We start from the raw sequence: 26286 nt of genomic DNA on the forward strand, positions 1-26286 counted from the left end.
GGCACTTGCTTTACATGCAGCCAACCTAGGTTCGATCCCCAGTACTTTATATGTCCCCATGAGCCCTGAGCCCAACCACGAATGATCCTTGAGAGTAAGGCCAAGAGAAAGCCCTGAGGATCACCAAGTATGGACAAATAAAAAGAATACATCTAGCAAAATAATCAAATATAGTAAAAGAAGAAAAATTTATCCACATAAACAATACCTTGTCGAATTTACCCCCACTAGACCAGCACCGCAAGGTATGTTTAAAGTTCTTTAACTGAGGCCAAAGCAGTAGTACAATGGACATAGCACTTGCCTCGCATAAAGCTAGCGAGTGTTTGATCCCCAGCATCCCATATGGTCCCAACCATATGGATGCACCAATAGAAGTTAATTCCTGAGTGCAGAGCCAGGAAAAAGCCCGGAGTATTGCCAGGTATGGCTCAAAATATTTTTAAAGATTCTTTTACTGAGGGTCTATAGCAATAGTAAAGCATTTAGAGTGCTTGCCTTCTATGTGGCTAACCCAATTTCAATCCCTGGCACCTCATATGGTCCCCTGAGCACTATCAGGCATAATCCCAGAGTACAGAGCCAGGAATAAGCCAGGTTTGCAAAAACACCCTAATATCAAAGGGAGGAAAAGAATTTGTCACTCCCAAGAACTTTGAGGCCAGAGATAGTATACCGAGTAGGGTACTTGCTAACACAGATGCCCCTACATTTACATATCCTAAATGCAAGGAACTGACAGTAATACAACAAAAATAGGAAAAGATCAACATACTGGATGGATTTCTGGAAAGTTAGCAAGGGAAATAAATAATGCAAGTCTAGTCTCACAGATCCTATAAGAAGCCTCAATATACTTACGAAGATCAAAATCATATCAATCTTTTCTGACTACAATGCTAAGCAAGGGATCAACCACAGAAATTTGAAAAATCTCAACATATGGAAACTCAAAAACATGCTTCTGAACAATTCCTAAGTGCAAATGAAGAAATCAAAAGAGAAACAGAGTGGCTGGAGCAATAATACAGCAGGTAGTGCGTTTGCCTTGCTGTGAACCCAGGTTCGATTCCCAGCATCCCTTACGGTGCCCCAAACACACATCAGGAGTAATTTCTGAGTGCAGAACCAGGAGTAACCCCTGATCGATGCTGGGTGTGGTCTAAAAAAAATACAAAGAAAAATGAGAAGTAGAAAATTATCTGGAAACCAATAAAAATGAAGATGCCAGGTATCGGATCCTCTAGGATACAATAAAAGTGGTATTCATGGCTGGGGCCGGATCGATAGTACAGTGGGTAGGGCGTTTGCCTTGCACACAGACAACCAGGGTTCAATTGCTGGCTGCCGGCTTCCCATATGGTCCCTGAGCAATACCAGGAGTGATTCCTGAGTTGCAGGGCCAGGTGTAACCTCTCAGAATCGCTGGGTGTGACCCAGAAATCAAAATTAAATAAAAATGATAAAAAATTTTTAAGATAAAAAAGGCAAAATTTCTTTTAAAAAGTGGCATTATGGGAGATGCATGCTGAAAGTAGACTATAGACCAAACATGATTGCCACTCAATGCCTCTTTTGCAAACCATAGCACCCAAAAGGAGAGAGAGAACAAAAGGGAATGCACTGCCAGAGGCAGGGTGGGATAGAGGGGTTGGGGGATGGGAGGGATACTGGGATCAGTGGTCGTGGAGAATGTGCACTGGTGGAGGGATGGGTACTCAATCATTGTATAACTGAAACCCAAGCACAAAAATTTGGAAGTCTACAACTATACCTCATGGTGTTTCACTAATTAAAATTTTTTAAAAGTGGCATTAATGGCTTTCCCTTTCCTGCCCCACTCCCTCTCTCTGCTGTCTCCCTCCATATTCCTCTCAGCAAATTTCTCTAAATACAATTACTGTCAAAAACAGGTGTTATGATCATAGGGAAGTTTTTGACAATATAAGCCCACATGAATAAAAGAGAATGATTTCAAACAATATGATCTCATATCTAAAGGACCAAGGACGAATGAACATCAAATGAAATCAAGTCAGTTGAAGAAAGGATTAAAATTAAGAGACATAAAATTAGAAAAGTTAGGTATGTGGGAAACACACCCACAAACCATCTCCGGCTCAGCTATATAACTGGAGGCATGGCTTCTCTGGTTCCTGATTGAACTGCTTAATAGCCATGATCCCAGACACTCAGAAACAAATCTCGAAACCCAGCGGCTTTTCGCAGAAATGCATCCGGTCCCTGCCGTAGGTTACCGGTGCTGGGCCAACCCAGGTAGGAATAGGTTTCGTGCCTTGGCCTGTTCCCCCTGGTGGCCCGGTGGCTGCCATCCTCCAGAGGCCACTGGACAGTCAGGTTTGGGCCCACAGTGACAAGACACACAGGGCCTCACAGGATGGGGGTGGAGCTGGGCCTGTCCTCGCCACCTCAATAAGACCCCAAGTCACCGCCCACAAACGGCCTCTCTGGCTCCTGATCAAGCTGCTTAACGGCCATGATCCCAGAGACTCAGAAACAAATCTCGAAACCCAGCAGCTTTTGGCAGAAATGCGTCCGTACCATGCAGTAGGTTACTGTCACCGGGCCACCCCAAGGGGGAAAGGGTGTTGTCCCTCTGCCTGCTTCCCCCTGGCAGCTCGGTGGCCGACACATCCTCCAGAAGCCATTGGATAGTCAGGTTTGGGCCCACAGTGACGAGACATTTTGGGCCTCACGGAATAGGGGGGGGAGCCGGTCCTGTCCTCCCTATCCCAACGAGACCCCAAGTCATCGCCCACGAACAGCCTTTCTGGCTCCTGATCAAGCTGCTTAATGGCCATAATCCCAGAGACTCAGGAGCAAATCTCGGAACCCAGCAGGTTTTGGCAGAAATCCCTCCAGATTTAAGTGTTAAAATTTTGGAATTTCAAAATCGCACGGCCACTACTACAGCTACGCGACATCATATGTTATTCATAACCAGCAATAGAAAACAAATTGTCTACTGTTGCCCTTTCAGTAGATCTGAGTGTTGGGGTAAAATCCCTAATAATGGTGGGTCTGGTGTCAAAATATTGAATGTGATCAAAGTAGAGAAAGAGTAATGTGGAAATCATCTGCCCCACAGGTAGGGGGAGGGTGTGTGATGGGGGTATACTGGGGTTGTTGGGGGTGGAGAATGGGCACTAGTGAAGGTACTGGTGTTTCACTGTATGACCGAGACTTAGACCCAAAAGCTTTGTAACTGCTCTAACAGTGATTCAATACATAAAATTATAAAAAATGAAAAAAATACATACAATGCCTACGTTTCCCAAGTGCTTCAAAAAAGACGAATATTTCCCTGATCCCAAGCCAGACAGGATCAGACGAATACCAGAAAGATCAGTATTTCTGAACATAGAAGTAGAAAATCCTCAATGAAATACTAGCAAACTGAAACTAGTGAAATAATAGCACAAGAGTTTCGAGTTCCTGCTTTGCAAGCATACGGTCACCAGTTCAAATCTGTAAGCAGTCTGTAATCCTTGATGCCACCATCCGTATCTGTAGGGTGTGTGTGCAACTAAAAAGGATGTCTAAGCATTGTAGTCAGGAGGTACAACCCCTGCCAAGCATATAATGTCAACAACATAGCACCCCCAAGCATCACAGTCATTTTGTTGCATGTCTCAAGTAAGAGTCCCAGTGAGCACATGCAAGCAAAACTAGAGAGCAAAGTTCAGTGACCATGTGTAAGCACCACAACCTGATAAGCGACCCTCCGGAGCACTACAGCTAATAAAACATGTGAGCACCTCAGTGAGGTGTCGGTGCAATCTTAGAGGTGCTGGTGCAATCCAGTCATAGCAACAAAAAAGGGAGTAACATTCTTCAAATACTAGCAAACTAACTTCAATAGTACACTTAAAGAACCATATAGCATGATCATGTAGGGTTCATTTTAGTGATGCAAGAATAGCTCATATACACAAATAATTTAATGTCATAAACCACATACACTAATGAAAGGAACCATAAAAGTTCATATCAACAGAGAACAAAAAAGCACTTGTGAAGATTCAACATCCACTTTCGATAAAACAATTGAGAATACAGAAGGAACATATAAGAGCCATACATGACAAATTCATAGCACCTACCACACAGCTATTATCATGGTGAAAACTCAAACACTTTTTGTTTCCCCTTAGAATGGAACAACACAGGATGTTCACTCTCAGCACAATTGTTAAACAGTTTTGGGTGCCCTAGCATTTAAGCAAGAAAAAAATTTTTCCAAACAGTATAGATGAAACTGTGAAAAAAGACTAATTGATAATATACATAGAAAATTCCAAAATAGGGGCAAGAGAGACAGTACAGCAGGTAGGGCACTTACCTTGCTGACCCACGTTGGATCCCCAGCATCCCTTATGTCCCTACCTATGCCACTAAGAGTGATCTCTGAACAGAGTCAAGAGTATACTTTGACCACTATTGGGTGTACAACCCCCCAAAACACGTAGGGGGCCCATAGTAACACTACAGCAGATAGGGTGCTTGCCGTGCACAGGGCCAACCCAAGTTACATCTCCCGGGATTCCATATGGTACCCCAAGCCCTACTGGGAGTAATTCCTGAGCACAGAGCCAGGAATAAGCCCTATGAACAGCTGGGTATAGCCCCAAAACAAACAAAAAAATCCCTGGCATCATATTTGGTTCCCCGATCCCTGCCAGGAGTGCTACCTGAGCACAGAGCCAGGAAGGAGTAAGCCCTGCCCGGCCAGTTGTGGCCCAGAAACAAAAATCAAAATTGGCTACTAGAAATTATAAATGAATATGAAGACTGTGGTAAATAGGATAAAAATAACAAGAATGAAATATTTTCTATATGCAAACAATGAGCAAAGAAAATTAAAGATAACAATCCCACTAGCAACTAGAAGTTTTTTTGCGTATCTAACAAAGCAGCAACATCCAAATCCAAAAAATGAGCAAAATAGAAGCCAAGTGGTAGTACAGTGAGTAGGGCTACCCTGCACATGGCTGACCCAAGTTCGATCCCCGGCACCCCACTGTCCTCCCGTTGTTCATCAATTTGCGAGCGAGCCCAGTAACGTCTCCATTTTTTTTGAGACTTGTTGTTACTGTGTTTGGCAAATTGAATACGTCATGGGTAGCTTGCCAGGCTCTACCGTGCGGGCGAGATACTCTCAGTAGCTTGCCGGGCTCTCCTAGGGGGACGGAGGAATCGAGCCCAGTTCAGCCGGGCTGGCTGCGCACAAGGCAAACGCCTAACCACTGTGCTATCACTCCATGGCACCCCGGCACCCCAATGGTCCCTTAAGCTTGCCAGGAGAGATCCCTGAGCACAGTGCCAGGAGTAAGCACTGAGCAGAGCAATATGTAGCAAAAAAGAATGCTGAGAAAAAGAAACTCTTGCCCTCAAAAACCAAAACTTGAAAATATCCTAGCTTCCAGCAAAAATACTCATAGACAAAGATATGAAAACACAAATTCAAATCATACCAGAATATAAAATACAATGAGGAAAATAAAGGTAGAACACCCCAAGATGTAGACCTCCAAGGAGTCTTCAACGATAGACGCCACTGGCAAAGGCCACAGAATCAAAACTAATGGGATCACATCAAACTAAAAAGTTTCTGTATGGCAAAAGAAACATGGGCTAAAACTAAATGACAGTTGAATGGGAAAAAGTATTTGCACAAAACACATCAGATAATGGATTGATATACAGCATGAAGTACTCACAAAGACCGACAACAACAAAGAAATTTAAAAACCCATCAAAAATTTGGAGGGGAAATGAATAGACACTTGTCTAAGGAAGATAAATGGATGGCCAACAGACACATAAAAATAGTCATCACTTATTATCAGGGAGATGCACATCAAGACAACAATGAGATATCACCTTATACCAGTGAGAATGGCACATATAAAAATACTGGTCACAATCCCCATTGGCAAGGATGTGGTGAAAAAGAACCCCTCATCCCCCGCTGGTGCCACCACTGTTTGGTCCAATCCCTATGGAAAACAGAATGGAGGGTTCTCAGTAAACTCAGAATTGAGCTCCCAAATGACCCACCAATTCCACTTTTGGGTATCTATCCATAGGACAGAAAGAAAAGCCTTCATTCAAAAGGACATATGCACACCATTATTTGTTGCAGCACTCAGTACAATAAGCTAAGATTTAGAACCAACTCAGATGCCCAACAAATCAGTAGATCATGAAGACATGGTATATATACACATTGAAACAGTACACAGCTGTAAGGAATGATGAAATTGTGCAATCTGCTGCAACATGGATGGAACAGGAAGATGTTAAATGAAGCTATAAGAAGGATGAATACAGTATTATATCACTGCTATGTGGTATTTAGAATAACTGGATGAGGAATGCAATGGCTTAAAGGGGGGGATGCTCAGATCAAGCTTGGCCCCAGAGTATAGGGATAAGGAAAAAAAGATGGATGGGGGGGGGAACACAGATGAGAATCAATGAGGGCCTTGCCAAGGGATTCAGGCACAAAAGTGGTGCGAAGGAATGATAGAGCCAAATATCCAAACCACAGAGTCAACAACACTGAACTCATGAGACCTCAAATTTTAACAACTGAATTTAGAAACGTTCCTGTCAAGAGGAGAGGCTAGGAGTGTGTGAGGGGGAATATGGGAAAGAACCTGGGAACATTGGTGAAGGGCAGGTGACACTGGTGGTGGGATCAGAGCTGCAATATTGTATGTCTAAAACCCAACTATAAAATCTTTGAAAATCAAGGTGCTTTAATGAAATTTTTAAAAAGAGAAAACTTTTTGTGGGGTATTTGTAGTCCTACATTCAGAGAGATATGGTTCACAAAAACACAGGGGGTCAAAGGGATAGTACAGCAGATTAGGCAGTTGTCTTGTGCATGGCCAACCTAGATTTGATCCCCAGCATCGTTATGGTCCCCTGAGCACCATTAGAATAATTCTTGAGTGCAGAGCCCGAAGTAACTCCTGATCACTGGATGTGACCCAAAATCAAAAACAAAGAGAGGGGCCAGAGTGACAGTCCAGTGGGTAAGGCTGACCCGGGTTCAATCCCTCTGGGATCCAATATGTGGCTGACCCGGGTTCAATCCCTGGTATCCCATATGATCCCCCAAATGCAAGAAATAACCACTGAGTATCACCAGGAGTGACCCTCAAAAAGCCCCCCCCAAAAAAAGGAATAAAAAAAAGCCTAAACACCAAATCTATTTAAATATTCATTCACAGATTAAAAAACAAGTTGTAGGGCCAGAAAGGTAGCACAGTGGGCAAGGCACTTGCTTTGCACAGTTGACCAACCTTGCCTTGATTCCTAGAACCCCTTATGGTCCCCCTAAACATCACCAGAAATAATTCCTGGGTGCAGAGCCAGGACTAAGCCCTGAGCACTGCTGGGTGTGGCCCAAAATCAAAACAAAAATCATTGTGGTAGGGGACAAGGAAATAGCTCAAGTGGTAAAGCATATGCCCTAAGTCTAATCCCCTGTATACCCTAGGAGCATCCAGCACTGTCAAGTATAACCCCTACAAAAAAACTAAAATTTGCATCTTTTCATGGGTCTGTGTGTGTACTTCTATGTGGACAATGGAATGAATATTACTTAGCAATTTTAAAACATGATGTCAGGGCTGAACAGATAAGACAGCAAGTAGGGTACCTGCCTTGCAGAAAGTGGACCAGGGTTCAATCCCAGCACCCCTTATACCCTGTCAGAAATAATCCTAGACTACACAGTCAGGCAAGATTAAGCCCTAAGCACAGCCAAATGTGACCAATCTCCAAACAAAAAAAAAGGAATAAAAGAAGTTACAATTGAGAGAGAACACAATTAAGGGGGGCTTTTGAGAATGGCTAACAAAAGTCCTTTTACCTTTTTGGAGGGATCAAGGATGAACTCAGGTGAAAGCATGCACTTACTCCATACCCTCCACTTCCACTTATGTTCATGTATAAAAAATTCATTCAGACATACCTTTCTTATCATTTTTGGTACCTGGATTTTACTTAACAAAGAGATTAAAATTCAAAAGAATCACACCTTATCCAAGCAGAGGTTTCCATGTCTCTCAGCAATAGCCTTCCTGAAGCCATGTGAAAGAGGATATAGCATACTATGATGTGGATGTACAGAAGGTAATCTATTCTTCTCTAACTGGTCAGCCACAATACTGACTAACTTCTTCATTCGCTCATCATAATCTGTCCAATCACAGACAATCTGGAAGACAAAAAAGAAATTATCATCCAGAAAACCCTAGTTCTAGGATATAATACTTTATGTACTTTTGACCTAAGGTAAATAGGTAAGATAACCTATTAAAAGTACACAGATCAGTATGTCAATTAAATGTGATTTAACAATACTGAAAGCTTATTACTGGCCTGTTAGTCTTTACCTGCAGGCAATGAGCCAAATTACAATAAGCATCAGGAAAATCAGGTTTAAGCTTCAGAGCAGTACGATAAGAAGCTATTGCTTCTGGAATATTCCCTGAATCCTGTAAATAAAACAAAATGGGAAGATTAAAAAATGTCTACATTTAAAAGTTGCTATTAATTATTGTTCCAAGACTTAGAACAGTAGTACCTTGTGAATAGAAGCCAGATTACTGTGAGCATCAGCAAATGCTGGGTTAATCTGAATGGCTCGAGTATAACATTGCAAGGCTCCCTGAACGTCCTGCATCTCTTTTAGAGTATTTCCCATATTTGAGTAGGCATCAGCAAAGGTAGGACTGATTCTAAAACAGAGAGCACAAGGCTTTATTTATTTAGTACAAAAAGCCTTTTAATCCCCTCTGATGCTAAGTCTATTACCACTTGAGCATATGCCAAATGCCAAACATTAAAATGAAAACTTGGAAAAAGGGAGGGTGGGGTGAGTTCTGAAATTCTTACCGAATAGCCTCCTTATAATGCATCAGAGCTTCCTGTAGTTTTCCTTGCTGCTGGAGTACACTTGCTAAATTTGAATGGGCAGCAGCAAATTCTGGGAATACCTAGTAAAAAGTCAAAATAACTAAAGTTTGAAAATGCTACAACAATATTAACTTACCACAACAAACTCTGCTAAAGGACTTTTATATACCTCCATTTTTAATTTCTTTAATTCTACTCAGTCTTCAAAGGCTAACAAGTACCTTAATTCTACCTCTTCCTTTGATACTCTGCTTTGAAACATAATCAAGTATATCTCTCCCTTTTAATTTATGCCTACCACTTCAGCACCACTGAAATCTCACCTCTACTTATCACTAATATAGCCAACAGGTAATACGTGAGATATATGGTACAGATCATATACCAATCTTAACTTGACTTACAATGGTATTATATCCTAATAAGTCCTAATATTCATAAATTAGGGCCAGAGAATACAAGGGTTAGGGCAGAAGCAAAACATGTACCAGACAGACCCTGGTTCAATACCCGGCACCTTGATCCTAAGGACGAAGCACTGCCAGATGTTGCCCTGGGGGTTCCCAAACATGAGTCCTAGTGGTCACTAGCACTCACATTGAACTATCCAGCCCAATTAGCCAAGAATTGACAAGAAAGGTCTGTAGGCATTCTAAGGACTGCTTGGGAGCACCATTCCTCTCCAAATAAAAGGAAAATATCCTAAGTAGAAAATGCTGTGACCATTGCTAGTATCATATAATGGTTTGCATTGAATGTTTCACTTTGATACCAACGTAGTCGTAATGTCTTAACTCAAGGGAGCCAGAGAGATAGCATAGCAAGTCAGACATTTGCCTTGCATGCAGCCGACCCCAGCTCAATCCCCAGAATTCCATGTTTCCAAAAAAAAAGTCTTGAGTCAAACCCTCAAAAACTTGGGAATGTAAGTACTCACTGGTGACTTTTCTTGAACTACAGCTTATTTTTCAGTTCATTTCTGCAGATCTTATCTACCCGTAAAATAAACTGCATTTAGAGATCTTCTTAACTGCTTTTAGAGATCTTCTTGATAGTACCTCAAGTACCTTTGGTACTCAATGACTGGTTCAATAATAATTCAGCATTTTTACAAAAGAGGCAGATGACATGGCCAACCAAACTATGTTCCCTGATACCAGAAACAAAACTCAACCACAACTTTCTCAACATACTTCTAATGCTTTACGATACAAGCGAACTGCTTCTTCAATGTTTCCCTGTTCTCGTTTGATATTGGCTAGGTTATTCAGAGAATCTGCGTGGGTGGGACACAGTCGAAGAGCTGTATTATAACAATCTTCTGCTTCGGCAACCTAGAAAACAAAATAACTATTAAAAACTTATAGCAAGGAATCACAGAGCCAACAATATTATTCTAGTAATTGCTTAGGTAAACCTAATGACTGACAGTGTTTCTGTAAACAGATTTTTGTTATTCTTCCTCACTACCGAAACTACCAAGTCAAATATTCTATCACATATCAATACTTAAAACAGTAAAGTACAAAAAGACTTTTTGAATCCTACCAGGCAACAATGAAAAATGAAATAAAAATCCTTACACTGCCCTTCTCTTTGAGAGCATTGGCTAGGTTGCAGTAAGCATCAGGGAAATGTGGTTGCAATTCAATCGCTCGCCTGTAGGTGTCTATTGCCAGATCTATCAGGCCTTGCTCATAGTATACACAAGCCAGGTTGCCATGTACCACTGCATGGTTTGGACTCAGGCTAAGAGCACGAAGGTAAGCTGCCACAGCTCTGTAAAGAAACACACACAAACACACACAATGCAAACAACTTTTAATGGATGCTTTGTTATAATTCATGTGATACTTTACCAAGGGAATGCATCAATTGCAGTTCACTATAATGCATGCCACACTATACTGAACTTGAAATCAAAGTGGTATCTTTATAAAATTTCACAATGGAAAGATTTCTAATTGCATGTAAGAATGAGGCTTTCAGCTCTTCCGGCAACCACTGCTAGAGAAGCTGCCACCATACCCACACACTGGCAGTGTATGGTCATGCATAACTGCTCCAGCTTCCTCAAGCAAATATACAGCACTGAGCCTAATAATCTCAAGGCCTGCAATTCCCTTCTGCTGTAACAGGCTTGGCCTCAGCAAGATGGTGGACATGGAACTAATGGCCAACTGCAAGGGCATCATGGTGGTCATGAAGCAGTTACTGACCAAGCAGAAGTTCACCACCTCCTACGTGCAGACACCATCATCAAGAATGCACACACCATCCACAGCAGCAACCACCACCACATGGTGTACCACCCCAAACTTCATAGGGTGGCCACCCACAGAGCCAGGACCATCTTGCACAGCCAGAAGCCTGTGATGATGAAAAGTGGGCACATTCCACGAAGAACTCGTGAGTGCAACCCTCATATGGTAAGCTGAATTTTTTTTAAAAGGAGGTTTTCCTTTAACAAAGAAAAAAGTCAGAATTTACTTAGCTCTCTGGATCTGATTAAAGAAATAATTTAATCTAAAAGAAAACCATTCAAAAATCTGATAATAAAGGAAATTTCAACTTCCAAAGAGCAAAATAAATGACTTTACAGGAAGACAACAATGAAAAGTGAGGCAACAGTATTTTTAAGTAGAAGGTAATACAAGTCATGATCAAGAGAAAAGCCAATACACTAAAAAAGTATACATTTTGACAGATCATTGTCATCATTTCATTCCAAATTCTCAATACAACAGACAATGAAAAATTAATCAAACAATTTTCTCTCACCTGTCAAAAATCCGTGCCTCTTTTAAGACATTTCCTAAATTGATGTAAGCATCCAGAAAATTGGGGTCAAGGGTAACAGCCTAAAAATTGATTACAGGGCAGTTATTTAGAGCAAATTTGGGTTTTACCACATTAACTTCACAATTACAATTTTTTTATTCTAAGATCATTTTAGAACCTGCAATCATTTTCTAAACAAACTTATTTCATTTTTTAAAGAAAAAATCTTTCCAATTATTTTCAGGGGGTGTTGGGGCCACACCTAGCAGTGCTCTTAAGACTTATTCTTGGATCTATAATCAGGAATCAGTTTTGGTGTTCAGGGGATGGTTAATGTGGTGTTAGGGATCAAAACAAGGTCAGTCACATGTAAGACAATCACCTCAACCCCTATACTATCTCTCTGGCCTTTATTTCTTTCATTTTAAAAACCCAATTAGTATCACCCATGCATGACTCCTCATGTACCAAATTTTCACTAATTTTCCTCTAAGAAAGTATTTTTAAGCATCAAAAAAATTGTCATACCAGTATCAATTTATTAGTAACAAGCAATATAAAACAAACTATTGTGGACCTGCTGTGGGGGCAGCCTTAAAGGGTGGCTGGGAAAATGGCATGGTGGATGGATGATAGTGGGACTGGTATTGGAATACCGAATGCTTGTAAGAAATTATCACAATTTTATAAACCACAGCATTTAAATGAAAGTGGGGAGGGACATGAATTGTGTCCTAAAAGGATACATTTTATTATTTTTTTCTAGCTCTTGGCCCATATCTGACAGTGCTTGGGATCACTCCTGGCGGGCTCTGGGAACAATTCTGGATGCCAGGGATCAAACCCAAGTCAGCCACATGCAAGGAAATGCCCTACCTGCTGTACTATCATTAAGACCTACGACTCACAGATCTGAAACACAATTTTTGATCAGAGGGTTTTTTTTGGTTTTTGTTTTTATTTTTGGGGCCACACTCAGCTGTGCTCAGGCATCATTCCTGGAAGGCACAGGGAGCCTTACAGGATGCCAGGGGATGAAGCAGGATCAGCTGCATGTAAGCTGTACTATCTCTCCCACCCTGAGAGGGTTTCTATACACATTTCAAGTGACAGCTTGTAAAACCAAGTGTAGGATTCAGAAATTCAGAGTTAGTGCAGAGGCTTCCTGATTAGCATAAGGCCTCCCAGGGTGCCCTTACAACTTCCTAAATCACCTGCCCAAATTGGAAAGGCATAAGCTGCACAGACATTTTGGCTGTTTTCCTACAGATACTAGTTTTTCCTTTTATTTTAGGGTGACAACAGGCTACACTCAAGGATTACTCCTAGCAATGCTTAGGGAACCATATGCAGTGTCAGGGTCCTAACGAGGTAGGCTGTGTGCAAGGTTAGTGCCATAACCCTGTACAATTCTGAGGTCCCTTCTGTTTTTTTTTTTTTTGAGTTTAAAAGTAGTGCTAAGGAATAATCCCATCTCAGAGCTCACAGGTATCTCCTGGAAGTGCTCAGAGATAACCATATGGTTATCAGGAATGGAACCCAGGCCTCTCACATGCAAAACATGCACTTCGCAGCCCATAAGGCCATCTCTCTGGCCCACTACAGATGCTACTTTTGAAATTTTCTTTCTTCCCTTATGTTCAAATTGATAGATTATGTAATAGCACTGTAGCACTATCCTCCCGTTGTTCATCAATTTGCTCGAGCAGCACCAGCAATGTCTCCATTGTGAGACTTGTTACTGTTTTTGGCATATCGAATGCGCCATAGGGAGCTTGCCAGGCTCTGCTGCGCAGTCAGGATACTCTCGGTAGCTTGCCGGGTTCTCTGAGGGGCGGAGAAATCAAACCCAGGTCAGCCATGTGCAAGGCAAACGCCCTACCTGCTGTGCTATCGCTCCACCGGGGTTATGTAATAAATTCTAAAATTATCCCCCAAAATATCAGTTGTCGTTTAATGCCAATGTTTTGAATATTTATTTTTAGTACTATAATTTGTTCAAGGCATGAAATCATAAGAGGCAGAGATAGTACAATGGGTAGGGCACTTGCCTTGCACATGACCGACCAGGGTTCAATTCCAGCATCCCACAGGGTCCCCTGAGTACCACCAGGGATAATTCCTGAGTACAGAGCCAGGAGTAAACCCTGAGCACCACTGGGTGTGGCCCAAAAAGCAAAATAAAAAGAACAAAAATCAGGGGCGAAAGCGATAGTACAGTGGGTAGGACACTTGCCTGCACATAGCTGACCTGGGTTCAATTCCCGGCATCCCATATGGTTCGCCTGAGTGGGCATCACCTGGAGTAATCCCTAAGCATCGCCAGGTGTGAACCAAAAGAGAAGGGGGGGAAGGGGGAGGAGGGAAGAAGGGGAAAGAAGGGAAGAGGGGAGGGAGGGAAGGGAGGGAGGGATTTTCCTATAGTGCTTCCCATTATTTGGATTTTGCTGATTGCATACCTATGGTGTCCTTTAATGTTTCCTTATCCCGTTCACTTCCTGTAAAGTGGTAGTTAGGACTACAGAAACTTAATCAGACTTGGACTTTCTGTTTGTGAAGTCACTTCACTGGTAGAACTTCTATCACAAGGTGCATAATGTCTGCTTGTGTTACTTTTTAGAGCACTGATAAATATCTATCCTACTAATTGTGATACTCTAAATTCTATCACTCTTAATTACTGACTGGAGCACTTCTATCAAAAAATTTAAATGAATAAAAATAAACTTTCCCAGGGTTATCATCAAGTCCATGTTCTTCCTTGAACACATATCTCGCTTACTTATCTCTATGTATCTTTGCTTGCTTTTTTCCACTCTAGAGAAGCCCATGTTCTCTCTTGAACACATACTTCTCTTTCTCCCTCATTTCTAAGGAAATTTTAAAACCTAGTAACTTTCCCAAATCAACTATTGCTTGTGGGCGACCCTGAGGTCTTGTTCATATAGAAAGAAGACAAAGAGGAGCTGGAGTGATAGTACAGCGGTTAGAGTATTTGCCTTGCACGAGGCAGACCCGGTTTCGATTCCCGGAATCCCATATGGTCCCCCCAGCACCGTCAGGAGTAACCCCCTGAGCATCACTGTGTGTGACTCAAAAAGAAAAAAAAGACAACCGCATTATTCTTCCCTTTGAGATAAGTTTTTTTTTGGGGGGGTATGGGATGAGGGATGATGCCAGAGATAAAACCCAAATCACATGCATATATTAACATATGCTTTACCACCAAGTCACATCCCTGGGACCTTAATCAGCTTTTAAAATGAGTTGCTCATCTTCCAAAAGTGACGAGTTAATTTCCTTTTAACATAAGTACAAACTCACAGATTTAAATAGATTGATAACTCCAACATATTTGTTATTACTCATTCCTACTGACACTAAAGTCCCATCTTTAGTCGGTGGGAATCTATTCCACTTGTCTCCTGAGTTTTTCTGAAACAAATACATGAAATTCTTGTTTGCAGTGTGAAAAAGCACTGTAATAGATTATTTTGTATATTTCTTGCCCCAAATGCTGGAATCACTTTTTTATCATGAAACTGCTTCATCATAAAGCTGACTTTTTTAAAAATAAAGGTTAACTACAAATTAGAAACTGTGATTACCATTAAGCAAACACTGCAATTCTGTCAAAGACATTATGTGACTAGTTAAGAAAAGGTCTATTTGGATCTGGAGTGATAGCACAGCGGGTAGGGCATTTGCCTTGCACGCAGTCGACCCGGGTTCGATTCCCAGCATCCCATATGGTCCCTTGAGCACCACCAGGGATAATTCCTGAGTGCAGAGCCAGGAGTAACCTCTGTGCATCACCAGGTGTGACCCAAAAAACAAACAAAAAAAAAAGGTCTATTAAAATATCAGTATTAATGACTCACCTTTTCAAAGTGATGAATTGCAAGCCAAATCTCCCCTTGTGCATTGAAAACACAGCCAAGATTACTCCAAGCTACTGCAAAGTTCGGTTGCGTCTCAATTGCTTTCAAATAACATGCCTTAGGAGGGGTTAATGAAAGAAGATGGGAGGGGAAGGAGGTAAAGGGAAAGGGGAATATTTGCAAAGGGGGAAAAAAAAAGATTGGGGGGGGGAAGAAGGTGATATCATTATTCCTTCTCTGACCAGCCAAAAGTGACCCTGCAGCATAGGCTCGCTTGCGCCAAAACTAATGCGCTGCCACAGCTGGCTGCTCCTGCGCCTGCGCCACCAGAACCCAAGTGCAAACCACCATTTTCAGTTCTGCCAACCAATAGCCGACCTTACACTGGAATTTATCTGTCAAGTTGTCTTAAACCTATGATAAACTTCTCTTATCTGAATACCCAAGGGTTCTTGCTAAGTTTATAAATGCTACCTAGAGAATGTGACTAAAAGCCAACTTTTCCCATCTCCTCCCCAGCCATCTCTCATTTCCCCAAAGTGTGTTCTTTAATACATTAATATATACCACTAGAAAAAAAGGATTGCATGATTAAATAAATTAGAAAAAATTTTACTACAGAACTTTCCTAAGCCTTTAGTAATACATGGAGGGTTCCCTAAAATTAGTTGACCATGGAACTCTTCTTTCACTGGGCACACTTCAGAAAGTTATGAAACACATTTTGGGAAACTTTACTCTAAACAATACTGTTCCTCACTAACATCGAAACTCTGCAACTGAGGAGAAAAAGTGTTTTTTTTTTTCCTGCAAGTCAGAAATTACAGTCATATCCTCACAGACTGGGTATGCAGTTCTGTAGTTTGGATGTCTCCAAAATGCAAGGCCCTGGGTCTGATCCCCAGCCTTGCAAAAAATAAATAAATTTTAAAGTAAGTTACATCCTCACAATTCTCCCATCTCCCAAGGAGGACTAAAGCTGAAACCTCATATGACAGGATTGCACCTAGGTTGAGGTCCCTGTAATGCGAGCGCAAACATCGCTTGCGCAACCTAACAGCACCGCACTGCGCAATCGCTGCGAACTGCTGCGCTACATAGAATACCCCTAGACGTAGCAAACGGCCAACCAGATCCATTAATCTACTAGACAGGCCCATAGAGAATATTTGTTTAATGAGATTAGTTGGACTCGAAGTATGTTAAAACCCAATTTTATCCAAAAAGGCTACAGAATGGGACTGAGGGAGCCAGTCAATCAGATTACTCATCTAGTCAACCGTTCACAGGGGCTCATTGCACGCATTGCGCATTAACGCTGCGCAGCCTTTGCGCTACTGCAGGGTCACAGCGCATCATCAGAAGAGCAGAATGCTGCAATCCAAACAAAGAAGAAAAAAGGAAAAAAATGAACAACAAGAAGAGTTAGAAGCTTTAACTAGTAAATTATCTCTAATAATTTTAATATCAATTAACTTTTACTTATCTTTGATAGAATTGTGGCCATAGTATAAAACATTCTCTTACATAACTTGCTTGTAATAAAATTATTTTAAGCTGTTTCTGAAGCCACAAGACAGAAGATTCAGGCATGGAGGCAAATTGTTTCGCTGTGGCAGTTACAAACCCGTTACCATATTTCTCATCATGTGACTTTTCGGTGCGTTCCTTGCTGGAAGAGGAGGAGGTGTGTGTCTGCCCTAGATCCAGGCCTCGAGCTCCCTTCAGCGAGGCACCTTACGCATGGAATAGGAGGTTTCACCCACCTGAAACCTTCTAAATACAATATCAATGGTGAAAAACCAAAAACAAGAGAGAAAATAAAAACAAGATCATTAGTAAAAGTTCAACAAAGCAATTGAAATTCTTTGGATGTCTATTACATATGGGAATGAGGACAGTCTCAAATCTGTAACATGGGAAACATGCAGAAGGGAGAGGGTTAATCAGGGCTATTGCATACAGCGGGGATTTTTTTTTTCTGGAAGAAAGGCTCTTCATTTACTATAAAGACAACTTAATTTTGCTTCTATCTACTAGGAACATGCTGGCTTGAATTTTCAAATGCACTGATTACAAAAGAAATACATTGCATTTCACTCAAGAGTATTTTCTTGTTTGCTAAGTTCTCGCAAAAACAGAATAACATTTTTCAAACTAGGTGTCTCCAGAGCTCTGAAATAAAGAAGTCAGCAACCTAAGGCAGGCGCAATGTCTCAGCCTAAACCAATCTCTAAAGCTGCAGTGAAGTGCAATTCATGTTAGCTGTCCGCTTGGTGGGGTGATAATTAATAGGAGCTTATCAAATATTTGTTCAAAAATTACCAATTAGATTTATCATCTAGGATTGGAATCAATTATAATTAATAAGCTGGAAACCAACAAAAGGTTAATCCAAAGTGTCAGCATAATTTATGAACTATGCACTTAAGAATAGTGCCTTTTTAACATTAGATGGTGCTGAAAAGACTTCTCCCTCCCTAGATAAAGCAAACAGACAGCTACGCTGCGCATACACTCCACGAATTAGCATGCGCGTGGGGCTCAGAGCAACAGGTGGGAGTTTCAGAAGCATTCTGGTTTCTCCCCACTCCTCACCCCTGCAGCGCGGTTGCGTAAGGTGGCTTGTAACAAAACAATCGCATTTTTAATTTAATTTAAAATTACACCAAAAGCTTTAATAACCCAACCTGGCGTTCAAATTCAGTATTTAGAAACAAGGAATGCTAAAAGCCACCTTTCCACTTTGGCAAGTTTTCTTTCGATCAGTCCATTTCCCAAACAAGCCAGCTTTGTCCTTCTGACTATTTTTTTTCCAAGGAGATGGGATGGGGAGGAATAAAAGAAGGAAGAAAGAGAAGGTAGACAACTAGGACTGGAAAAGAGGGGAAAAGAACTTGAGGAAAGGAAGTGGGAACGAGCGAAGGGGCGGGATGTTCCAATTATTAATTTGCAATCATTTTTAACAGCCTTTCTTCCACTGTGAAAGGGTAAGGAAGATGGAGGGAGGAAGGTTAAATAAGAATTTTAAATGCCAGTATTACAGGGTAACATTTGGATGAAATTCTTCTCCACTTACAAGCCACAAAGGACTTAGAAGAGCAGCATATTCAATGGCACCTGCATCATACAGGAGTCTTGAGCCAAATCACAGGCGCTCTGCTTGTCACCAGCAGGCAAGCCTCAGATTTGAAGGAATGTTATTTATTCCAACATGAGATCATGTCGGAGCCCACTGTTAAAAGATGATCTAGCTCAGCAGAAAGGCTCCAAAATGTTCAGGTTCTTGCTTTACTCCCAGACTTAGAACAGATATGCCAAAGCCTGGCCCTGCTCTAGTCTGGGGTGATTCATGCCGTCAGTTTTCCTCTGTTTCATAGGACTGTTTTGTGAAGATAGCTCAATGAAGAGTTGAAGACTTGGCAAAAAGTACAAGTTTTCGTAACACTGATGTTTAAATGTGTTCTAGCAAACACCTACCTTGGCTTCTTCCAAGCGACCCAGGGCTTTGAGCAGGTTCCCCAGGTCACTGCGAACACAGTACAAATCCTAGAAACCCAGACATATTTATCATTAATCATATTCTGCTTTCTTCACCAAAAACGTCTTTTGAATTACTGCTAATATTCAAGATCTAGCTCCTGGCCATGGTATTGAGTCAACTAAAGATACTGATTAACAAGTAAAAGTTCAGAACTAAAATGCCTCATCCTCAACTCCAAACTTCAGAAAGCTCTAAAAATTCACTGGCTGGCTACTAACAAGAAGCAATTTATAGAATTTACCATTCCTGCTCCAACGTCGTGTGAGGACTCAGACCTTTCACTGCAGATATGAACGTGATTTACCAAAAGGCAAAGCTACTCCAGGCATACCTGGGGGTTTTATATATGGTATCATCATCTTTCTAGGAGCCCAAACATTCTGAATTTCAAAATGCATTTGGTCCTAGCAGCTTCAGATATAGTTTCTCAACTCAAACATAAGTCATGCTTTTTAAAAAAAAAAAAGCTTCACCCCTTTGTTCAAATAGTTTGTCCAAGGTCATGATCAATCACAATCTATCCAGAGCCAAAAATTCTCCATAGTGGGGGAAAAAGTACCTATGGTTAGCTATCAGTAAACCTACCCTTAGGCTCTTTAGCATATTTAAAAACTTGGACTTCAGTTTATCTGGATTACGACCTAACCAAACCTTCCACCCTGGCACCTGCCACTTAATACTAATACTCATTAGCATTAAGTGCCATTAAAAAAAAAATAAAAAAAAATAAAGGCCCTCCCGTTGATCATCGATTTGCTCGAGCGGGCCCAGTAACGTCTCCATTGGAGACTTTGTTGTTACTGTGTCTGGCATATCGAAGTGCCATTAAAGTTGAGTAAATAAAGAAAAGCAGTTGAGACTGGAGAGGGAGTACAGAAGGTAATGTCTTGCACACATCCGACGAGGTTCAATGCCTGGCACTACATATGGTTCCAGAGCCCGGCAAGCTACCGAGAGTATTCGATATGCCAGACACAGTAACAACAAAGTCTCCAATGGAGACGTTACTGGGCCCGCTCGAGCAAATCGATGATGAACGGGAGGGCCTTTACTTTACTTTTACTTTTACATATGGTTCCAGAACCCTGCCAGGAGGGATTCCTGAGCACAGAGCCAGGAATTAGCCCTGAGCACCATTGGGTGTGGCTCAAAATAAAAACACAAAGGAAAATAAAGGAGTTGATTATGCTTTTTATTAGCCGTGCAATATTGCTGCTAGTCACCTGATTCACCAGTCTGTTCATCAACGTGGCCAGTCTGGGTTCAATCCCTGGGATCCCCCAAGTACTGACAGGAGTTATCCCTGAGCACAGAGCCAGGAATAAGCGCTGAGCACCATCACATGTGGTCCAAATTTATTTTTAAATGAGGATAAATTTTTATTTGTTCTTGTTCGCCTTTTCCCATCAAATCTACTGTCAATAAAGATAACAGTAGGGAGTCAGCTTATCATCCCAAGCAGTAACAAGGGTAAAAATTTATTAGGAGGCCAGAGAGATATACAAGTAAGGTGCTTGCATTGCAGACAGCCACTAGGGTTCAATGCCCAGCACTGCATATCGTTCCAAGGCCCACTGGGAGTGATTCCTGAGGACAGAGCTAGGAGCCCTGAGTACAGCTGGGTAAGACCCAAAGAAACAAAGTAAGGAGAAAAAACCCTTTGGGGACAAATGATTATCAAAGAGGGTAGGTAAGGCACTTGGCCTTGCACACCGCTAACCAGGCTTTGATCCCTTAGCATCCCATATGGTCCCCAACCTCCACTAGGAATGATCCCTGAGCACAGAGCCAGGAATAAGGTCTGAGCACAGCTGGGTGTAGCCCAATACCCCCCTCACAAAAAAAATTTAGTTCTAAAAAGTGAGATTTTATCTATTTCACCCAAGTATCATCCTCTATTTCTTATATACAACCACATTTTGATTTCCAGAATCAGGTGATTATCTTCACATATAAAAAAAATTTTGTCGGGGTTAGAGCGATAGCACAGCAGGTAGGGCGTTTGCCTTGCACGTGACCGACCCGGTTTCGATTCCCAGCATCCCATACGGTCCCCTGAGCACTGCCTGGAGTAATTCCTGAGTGCATGAGCCAGGAGAACCCCTGTGCGTCACAGGGTATGACCCAAAAAGAAAAAAAAATTGTCATTAAGTAGTGAACTTAATGACAGGTGAACCAAGTCAGAAAGCAAATAAACCACCACCAAGCTGTATCCTTATGATTGCCATAACTAGCAACATCTGGGCACTTTGGAGAAAGGATGGCTGTCTCTCTCCCATGATCTCAAGCATAAAGCCCAATGGCTAAATAAAACTCAAAACATCAGAGGTATAATATCATTTATCTTATAAGATACAGTCCTTTAATGAATTGAGACACTCCTAACCCTATACGCATCATTAATTCTGTCATCTGTGTCATTTCTCTAAATTTTAAGGATTACCTGTTTTGACAGACATAACTGAATAATTCAATCTAGTCACACACATTTCTTCTGCTAAGCTTATTGTGTTGTCTTTGGCCTTTTACCTACAGCTATGCGATTTCTGTGCCATAATCAGAATTCTTAAAATCATTTAACAATTTTAGCTGACTTGTGTAATTTTACCCTCTGGGTTCTATCAACTCTTAAACGGAAGCAAGTTGTGACATTGTACCTATATTTAGCTATATCATCTAGAAGAGCAGTGTTTCTCAACCTTTTACCAACTGTGACCCCTTCCAAACTTGCTTCCTTCCCAGAACAGGCCCATCCCGAACCCCACCCACTGACTCACCACTTGGAATATCCTAGGGGCCCCTTAGAGTACGACCGACCCCCCAGGGGGTACTGGAACAGTCCAGGGGAGGAAGTGGTAGAAGCCTCAGGAGCAAATCAGGGATATTTTTTGCATGTCCACTTAAAGGAGGTAAGTGAACAGAAGGTGCTAATTATTTTTCTCAAAAGGGGATCACAGGCCAAATAAGTTTGGAAACCTCTGAACTAGAGACATCACAGCATATTAAATCAAATTGTAACAATAATCATGAGTAAGAAGAGACTATCTTTGGGACTGGAGAGATAGCACAGCAGGTAGGGCATTTGTCCTGCACGTGGCCAACCCAGGTTTGATTCCCAGCATCCCATAAGGTCCCCTGAGCACTGCCAGGAGTAACTCCTGAGTGCAGAGCCAGGTGTGCCCCCCAAAAAAGAAGAGACTATCTTTGAGGATGGATAAATAGTACAAAGGGTAGAGTGTCTGCCTTGGACATGACCAACTGGAGTTCAATCCCCAGCATCCCATATGGTCCCCTGAGTTCGCCAGGCATGATACCTGAGCATAGCCAAGAGTTAAGTCCTCAGTGACACCAGATGTGGCCCAAAAAGCAAAGAGAAAAAAAGAGACTACCTTAAAGACAATTATAAAATAATTGGGGCCAAGGGCTGGAGCAATAGCACAGCAGGTAGGGCATTTGCCTTGCGCACGGCCAACCCAGGTTCAATTCCCAGCATCCCATGTGGTCCCCTGAGCACCGCCAGGAGTGATTCCTGAGTGTATGAACCAGGAGTAACTCCTCTGCATTGCTGGGTATGACCCAAAAAAAGCAAAATAAATAAATAAATAAAATAATTGGGGCCAGAGTGATAGTACCACAGATAGGCCACTTGCCTCGCTTGTGGCCAACCGAGTTTCAATCCCCAGCATCCCATATAGTGCTGAGCATCACCAGGTATGGTCTAAAATATATATATAAAATAATCAGTGAGGTAATTTTAGGAAAGGTAAAAAACGGCCCATGTTAAATAGTAAAGTTCAATTCTCCCACTTAGCAATCTGTACTGTTAGGCACAAACAGCTAATTTCTAAAAAGTCAAGGAAAGCACTGCTCTCCCAAAAGTTCAAAACCTAAGATATCAATTCTGCTTCCTCTATCAAATAAAAAAACGTTTGCTAAGAGAATCACATTCCTCAAGATATATAGTACAACAAAGTCTGTAATGCCTTAAATGTGGCAGACCTGGATTCGATCCAACACATAAGATTCCAGTACCGTCAATAGCGAACTCTGAGCACAGAAGCAGGAGTAAGCCCTGGGTATCACTAGGTATGGACCAAAAAAAATCAAAACAAAAACACATTTCTCAAACCTAGTGCATTCTATTCAGTCCTAAGTCAATTCCTTTTGCACTTAAAAAAACGTTCAATAATATGCCTAGAACTAGGGAGGAAAAGCAAAGAATTTCTAGGGAAGTCAAAGGATAAATTTAACCTGACTCTTAAAGGATGAGAAAGCTTTATAACAAAAGAGTAAGAAGTTTTAGACAAGGAAAAATAGTATGAATAAAGGTAAAGATGGAAATGTGTAAGACTTTTCCTGTAGAACTATCATTCTAAGATAAACATGAGAGGGTTGCTTAGGTTAGGGGGTGTTTAAACTAAGAATGGTTCCTGCTTTCCTTCTAGAGCCACCCCATCTCCCCACAATGTCTATACATACACAAGTAAAATCAGGTAGATGAAAACCTAGTTCTCAATTGCCTCTCAAATTAAATTCAAACTCCTCTGTCTCCATTCTTACTAAATCTTCCAATTGACTCTCTACTACACTCACTTCTTGTTACTACTTGACTCACCACTTCAGCCAAGCAAGTCTACTTAATATTTACCTTCCTACAGAATGCTTAGGCTATAAGCACCCACTTGAGAAAATCTTCTGATTAATACTCTAACAATTATCCAGGAGATTTCACCTTTTTTCCTTTATGAGCCAGCCCCTGTCTTATATTATCCACAACTTCATTCCCACCACACATCTCCCCAATTCCTCCCAAAGCACTGAACACAAAATAAGCACTCAAATTATTTTAATGACATTTGAATAAGCAAATTTTATAAAAATCACAATAGAGAAATAAAAACATACAGTTTTATACAGTTTCACTAAGTACGGTTTGAAACAGTAACAAATGACAGTAAGACAGGATGGTAAAAATAATAGCAGCCCTTAGTGCAGTGAATCTACAATCAAAGTAGCAATCAATGGTTCAACAAACTATAGGCTTAAACAGGGTTCTTTTGAGTAACTTAGGGGAAATAATCATTTTACAAAGGACAATTTCATACATGACTCATAAAAGAGCTTGATTTATAAGTATGGGAACTCCAGTTAGCCATCATGTGTAAAGATTATCAGTTGCCATAGCAATTTCATGTAAAATGGACTAAAATTCCAGTGAAGGGGGTCGGAGAGATAGTACAGCTGGTACGTCAGCCTTGCACGCAGCCAACCCAGGTTCAATCCCCAGCATCCCATATGGTCCTCTGAGCACCACCAGGAGTAATTCCTGAATGCAGAGCCAGGAGTAACCCCTGAGCACTGTCGGGTGTGACTCAAAAAAGCAAAACAAAAAAAATTCAAATGAAATCAGTAAATCATCAAATAAGGGTCAGAGAGAGAGTTCAATGAGCCAGAGTACATGCTTTGCATACACAGGGCCCAGGTACAATTCTCAGAATCATTCATGGCCCTTGAGCATAATTAGGAGTGACCCCTTGAGCATAAAGTCAAGAGTAGGCTCTGAGCACTGCAAATATGGCAAAAACAAAAAGCCCGAAATCATCTAACACTGCATAAGCCAATTCAGAATCTAAGAATATAAACAAGCTGTCTTTAAAATGTCTAGGGGCCAGGAGTTAAAGGTTCTTGCTTTGCAACCCCAGCTTCAATTCCTGGCACCACATATGGTCCCCCGACCACAGGCAGGAATAACCCTAAACACCATCAGGAGTGGCCCAAACCATCCCCACACCTCGGTAATTTCTAACATGGAGTCACAGAATAACCTCTTAATTGACACAGCATCCAAATAAGCACTGCTGGGACAGAGATAGAGTTCAATGGGCTGAGCACATCCTGAGCATGTGGGAAGCCTGAGTTTGATCCCAAACACCACACGGTTCCCTGGTTCCAAAGGATAATACCTCAAGTGGGAGTAGCCCCTGATCACTGCCTGATGTGGCCCAAATACAAAAAAGGATAACACTGCTGAAAAGATATTAAAAATACTACCACTGATATTTCACCTTCACTGCTGCAAAACAAAAATAATCTGATTTTTGTATGTTTTACAAGTACATCTACAATGCAGGTGAACAGTGTACTGTAAACAAGGGCATATTTAGAAAGAATCAAGAGGGGCTGGAGTGATAGCGTTTGCCTTGCACGCAGCCAACCCAGGTACGATTCCCAACATCCCATATGGTCCCCCCAGCACTGACAGGAGTAATTCCTGAGTGCATGAGCCTGGAGTAAACCCTCTGCATCGCCGGGTGACCCAATAAAAAAAGAGTCAAGAATCTGTCAGTCCTGAAATTACCCCGAAAAGGGTATTTGACAGTAAATTAAGACTAGATGTGGGGTAGGGAGCACACAAGAGCAGCAGCTTAAGGCCTCACCGAACTAGGGTGATGCCCAAGTTCAAACACAGCTGCCTCTGCCTGAGCCAAATACATATACTGAGGCAATCTTGACAGCTCCTACCTTCAGTTGATTCCTTACAAAAGGGGGGTGGGAATCCTCTACATAAATAAATTTAAAACATCACCATGACATATTTAAATAAAATCAAGTCAACCTTTTGCACAGTCCCATTTCCATTGTTTCTGAGAAAGACAAAGCAGCACCTTCTACTATTGGCAACAGAACCAGATGGGAATGCATAGCTGTTTAATGTATAAAGGGGGAAGGCACAATTATAAGCTTCTAGTTTAGCAGACTGGTTAACAAAAAGCATGGTTCTGTCTTCCACTTTAGTTTTTCCTTCTCAACCCTACAGCTAAATGTGCTGTCAGAAGCACTAACTGCTCTGCTACACATGTAGGCAACCGGAAACCAAGCCAAGAGGATCAGAGTTCAAGATGTTTGAGGCCGCAGTTATGTAAGAGGACAAAATAAATCTGTAATAGATCAACAAGTGAAGGGTGAAACCAGCAATGATTAATAAAGAGAAAGAACTTTCTATGACAAGTAGGTGCACCGGTGAGCTCCAAGCCTTGGCAACAACAGGGTCCCAAGGCCCACTGGTAGCACATACAGGAGCCTCTAAAACTTTTTGTGGGCAACTAGAGCTAGGTAGTTACAAAA

General features: G+C 41.5%; 1 protein-coding gene across 2 annotated transcripts in view; it reads right to left on the reverse strand.

The window, feature by feature from the left end:
- OGT (O-linked N-acetylglucosamine (GlcNAc) transferase) overlaps positions 1-26286 on the reverse strand; it is a 55332-nt gene that overhangs the window by 21464 nt on the left and 7582 nt on the right. For both annotated transcript variants that reach the window (XM_056130161.1, XM_056130160.1), the window contains exons 4-12: positions 19098-19166; positions 15618-15734; positions 11737-11816; positions 10539-10734; positions 10149-10289; positions 8935-9035; positions 8624-8777; positions 8433-8534; positions 8075-8254 (exon numbers count right to left, since the gene is read on the reverse strand). In XM_056130161.1, coding sequence (XP_055986136.1) covers positions 8075-8254; positions 8433-8534; positions 8624-8777; positions 8935-9035; positions 10149-10289; positions 10539-10734; positions 11737-11816; positions 15618-15734; positions 19098-19166 — 1140 coding nt within the window. The remainder of the gene's footprint in view (positions 1-8074; positions 8255-8432; positions 8535-8623; positions 8778-8934; positions 9036-10148; positions 10290-10538; positions 10735-11736; positions 11817-15617; positions 15735-19097; positions 19167-26286) is intronic.

This window comes from Sorex fumeus, unplaced genomic scaffold, assembly GCF_029834395.1.
Source record: "Sorex fumeus unplaced genomic scaffold, SorFum_2.1 ptg000073l, whole genome shotgun sequence".
Lineage (NCBI taxonomy): Eukaryota > Metazoa > Chordata > Mammalia > Eulipotyphla > Soricidae > Sorex > Sorex fumeus.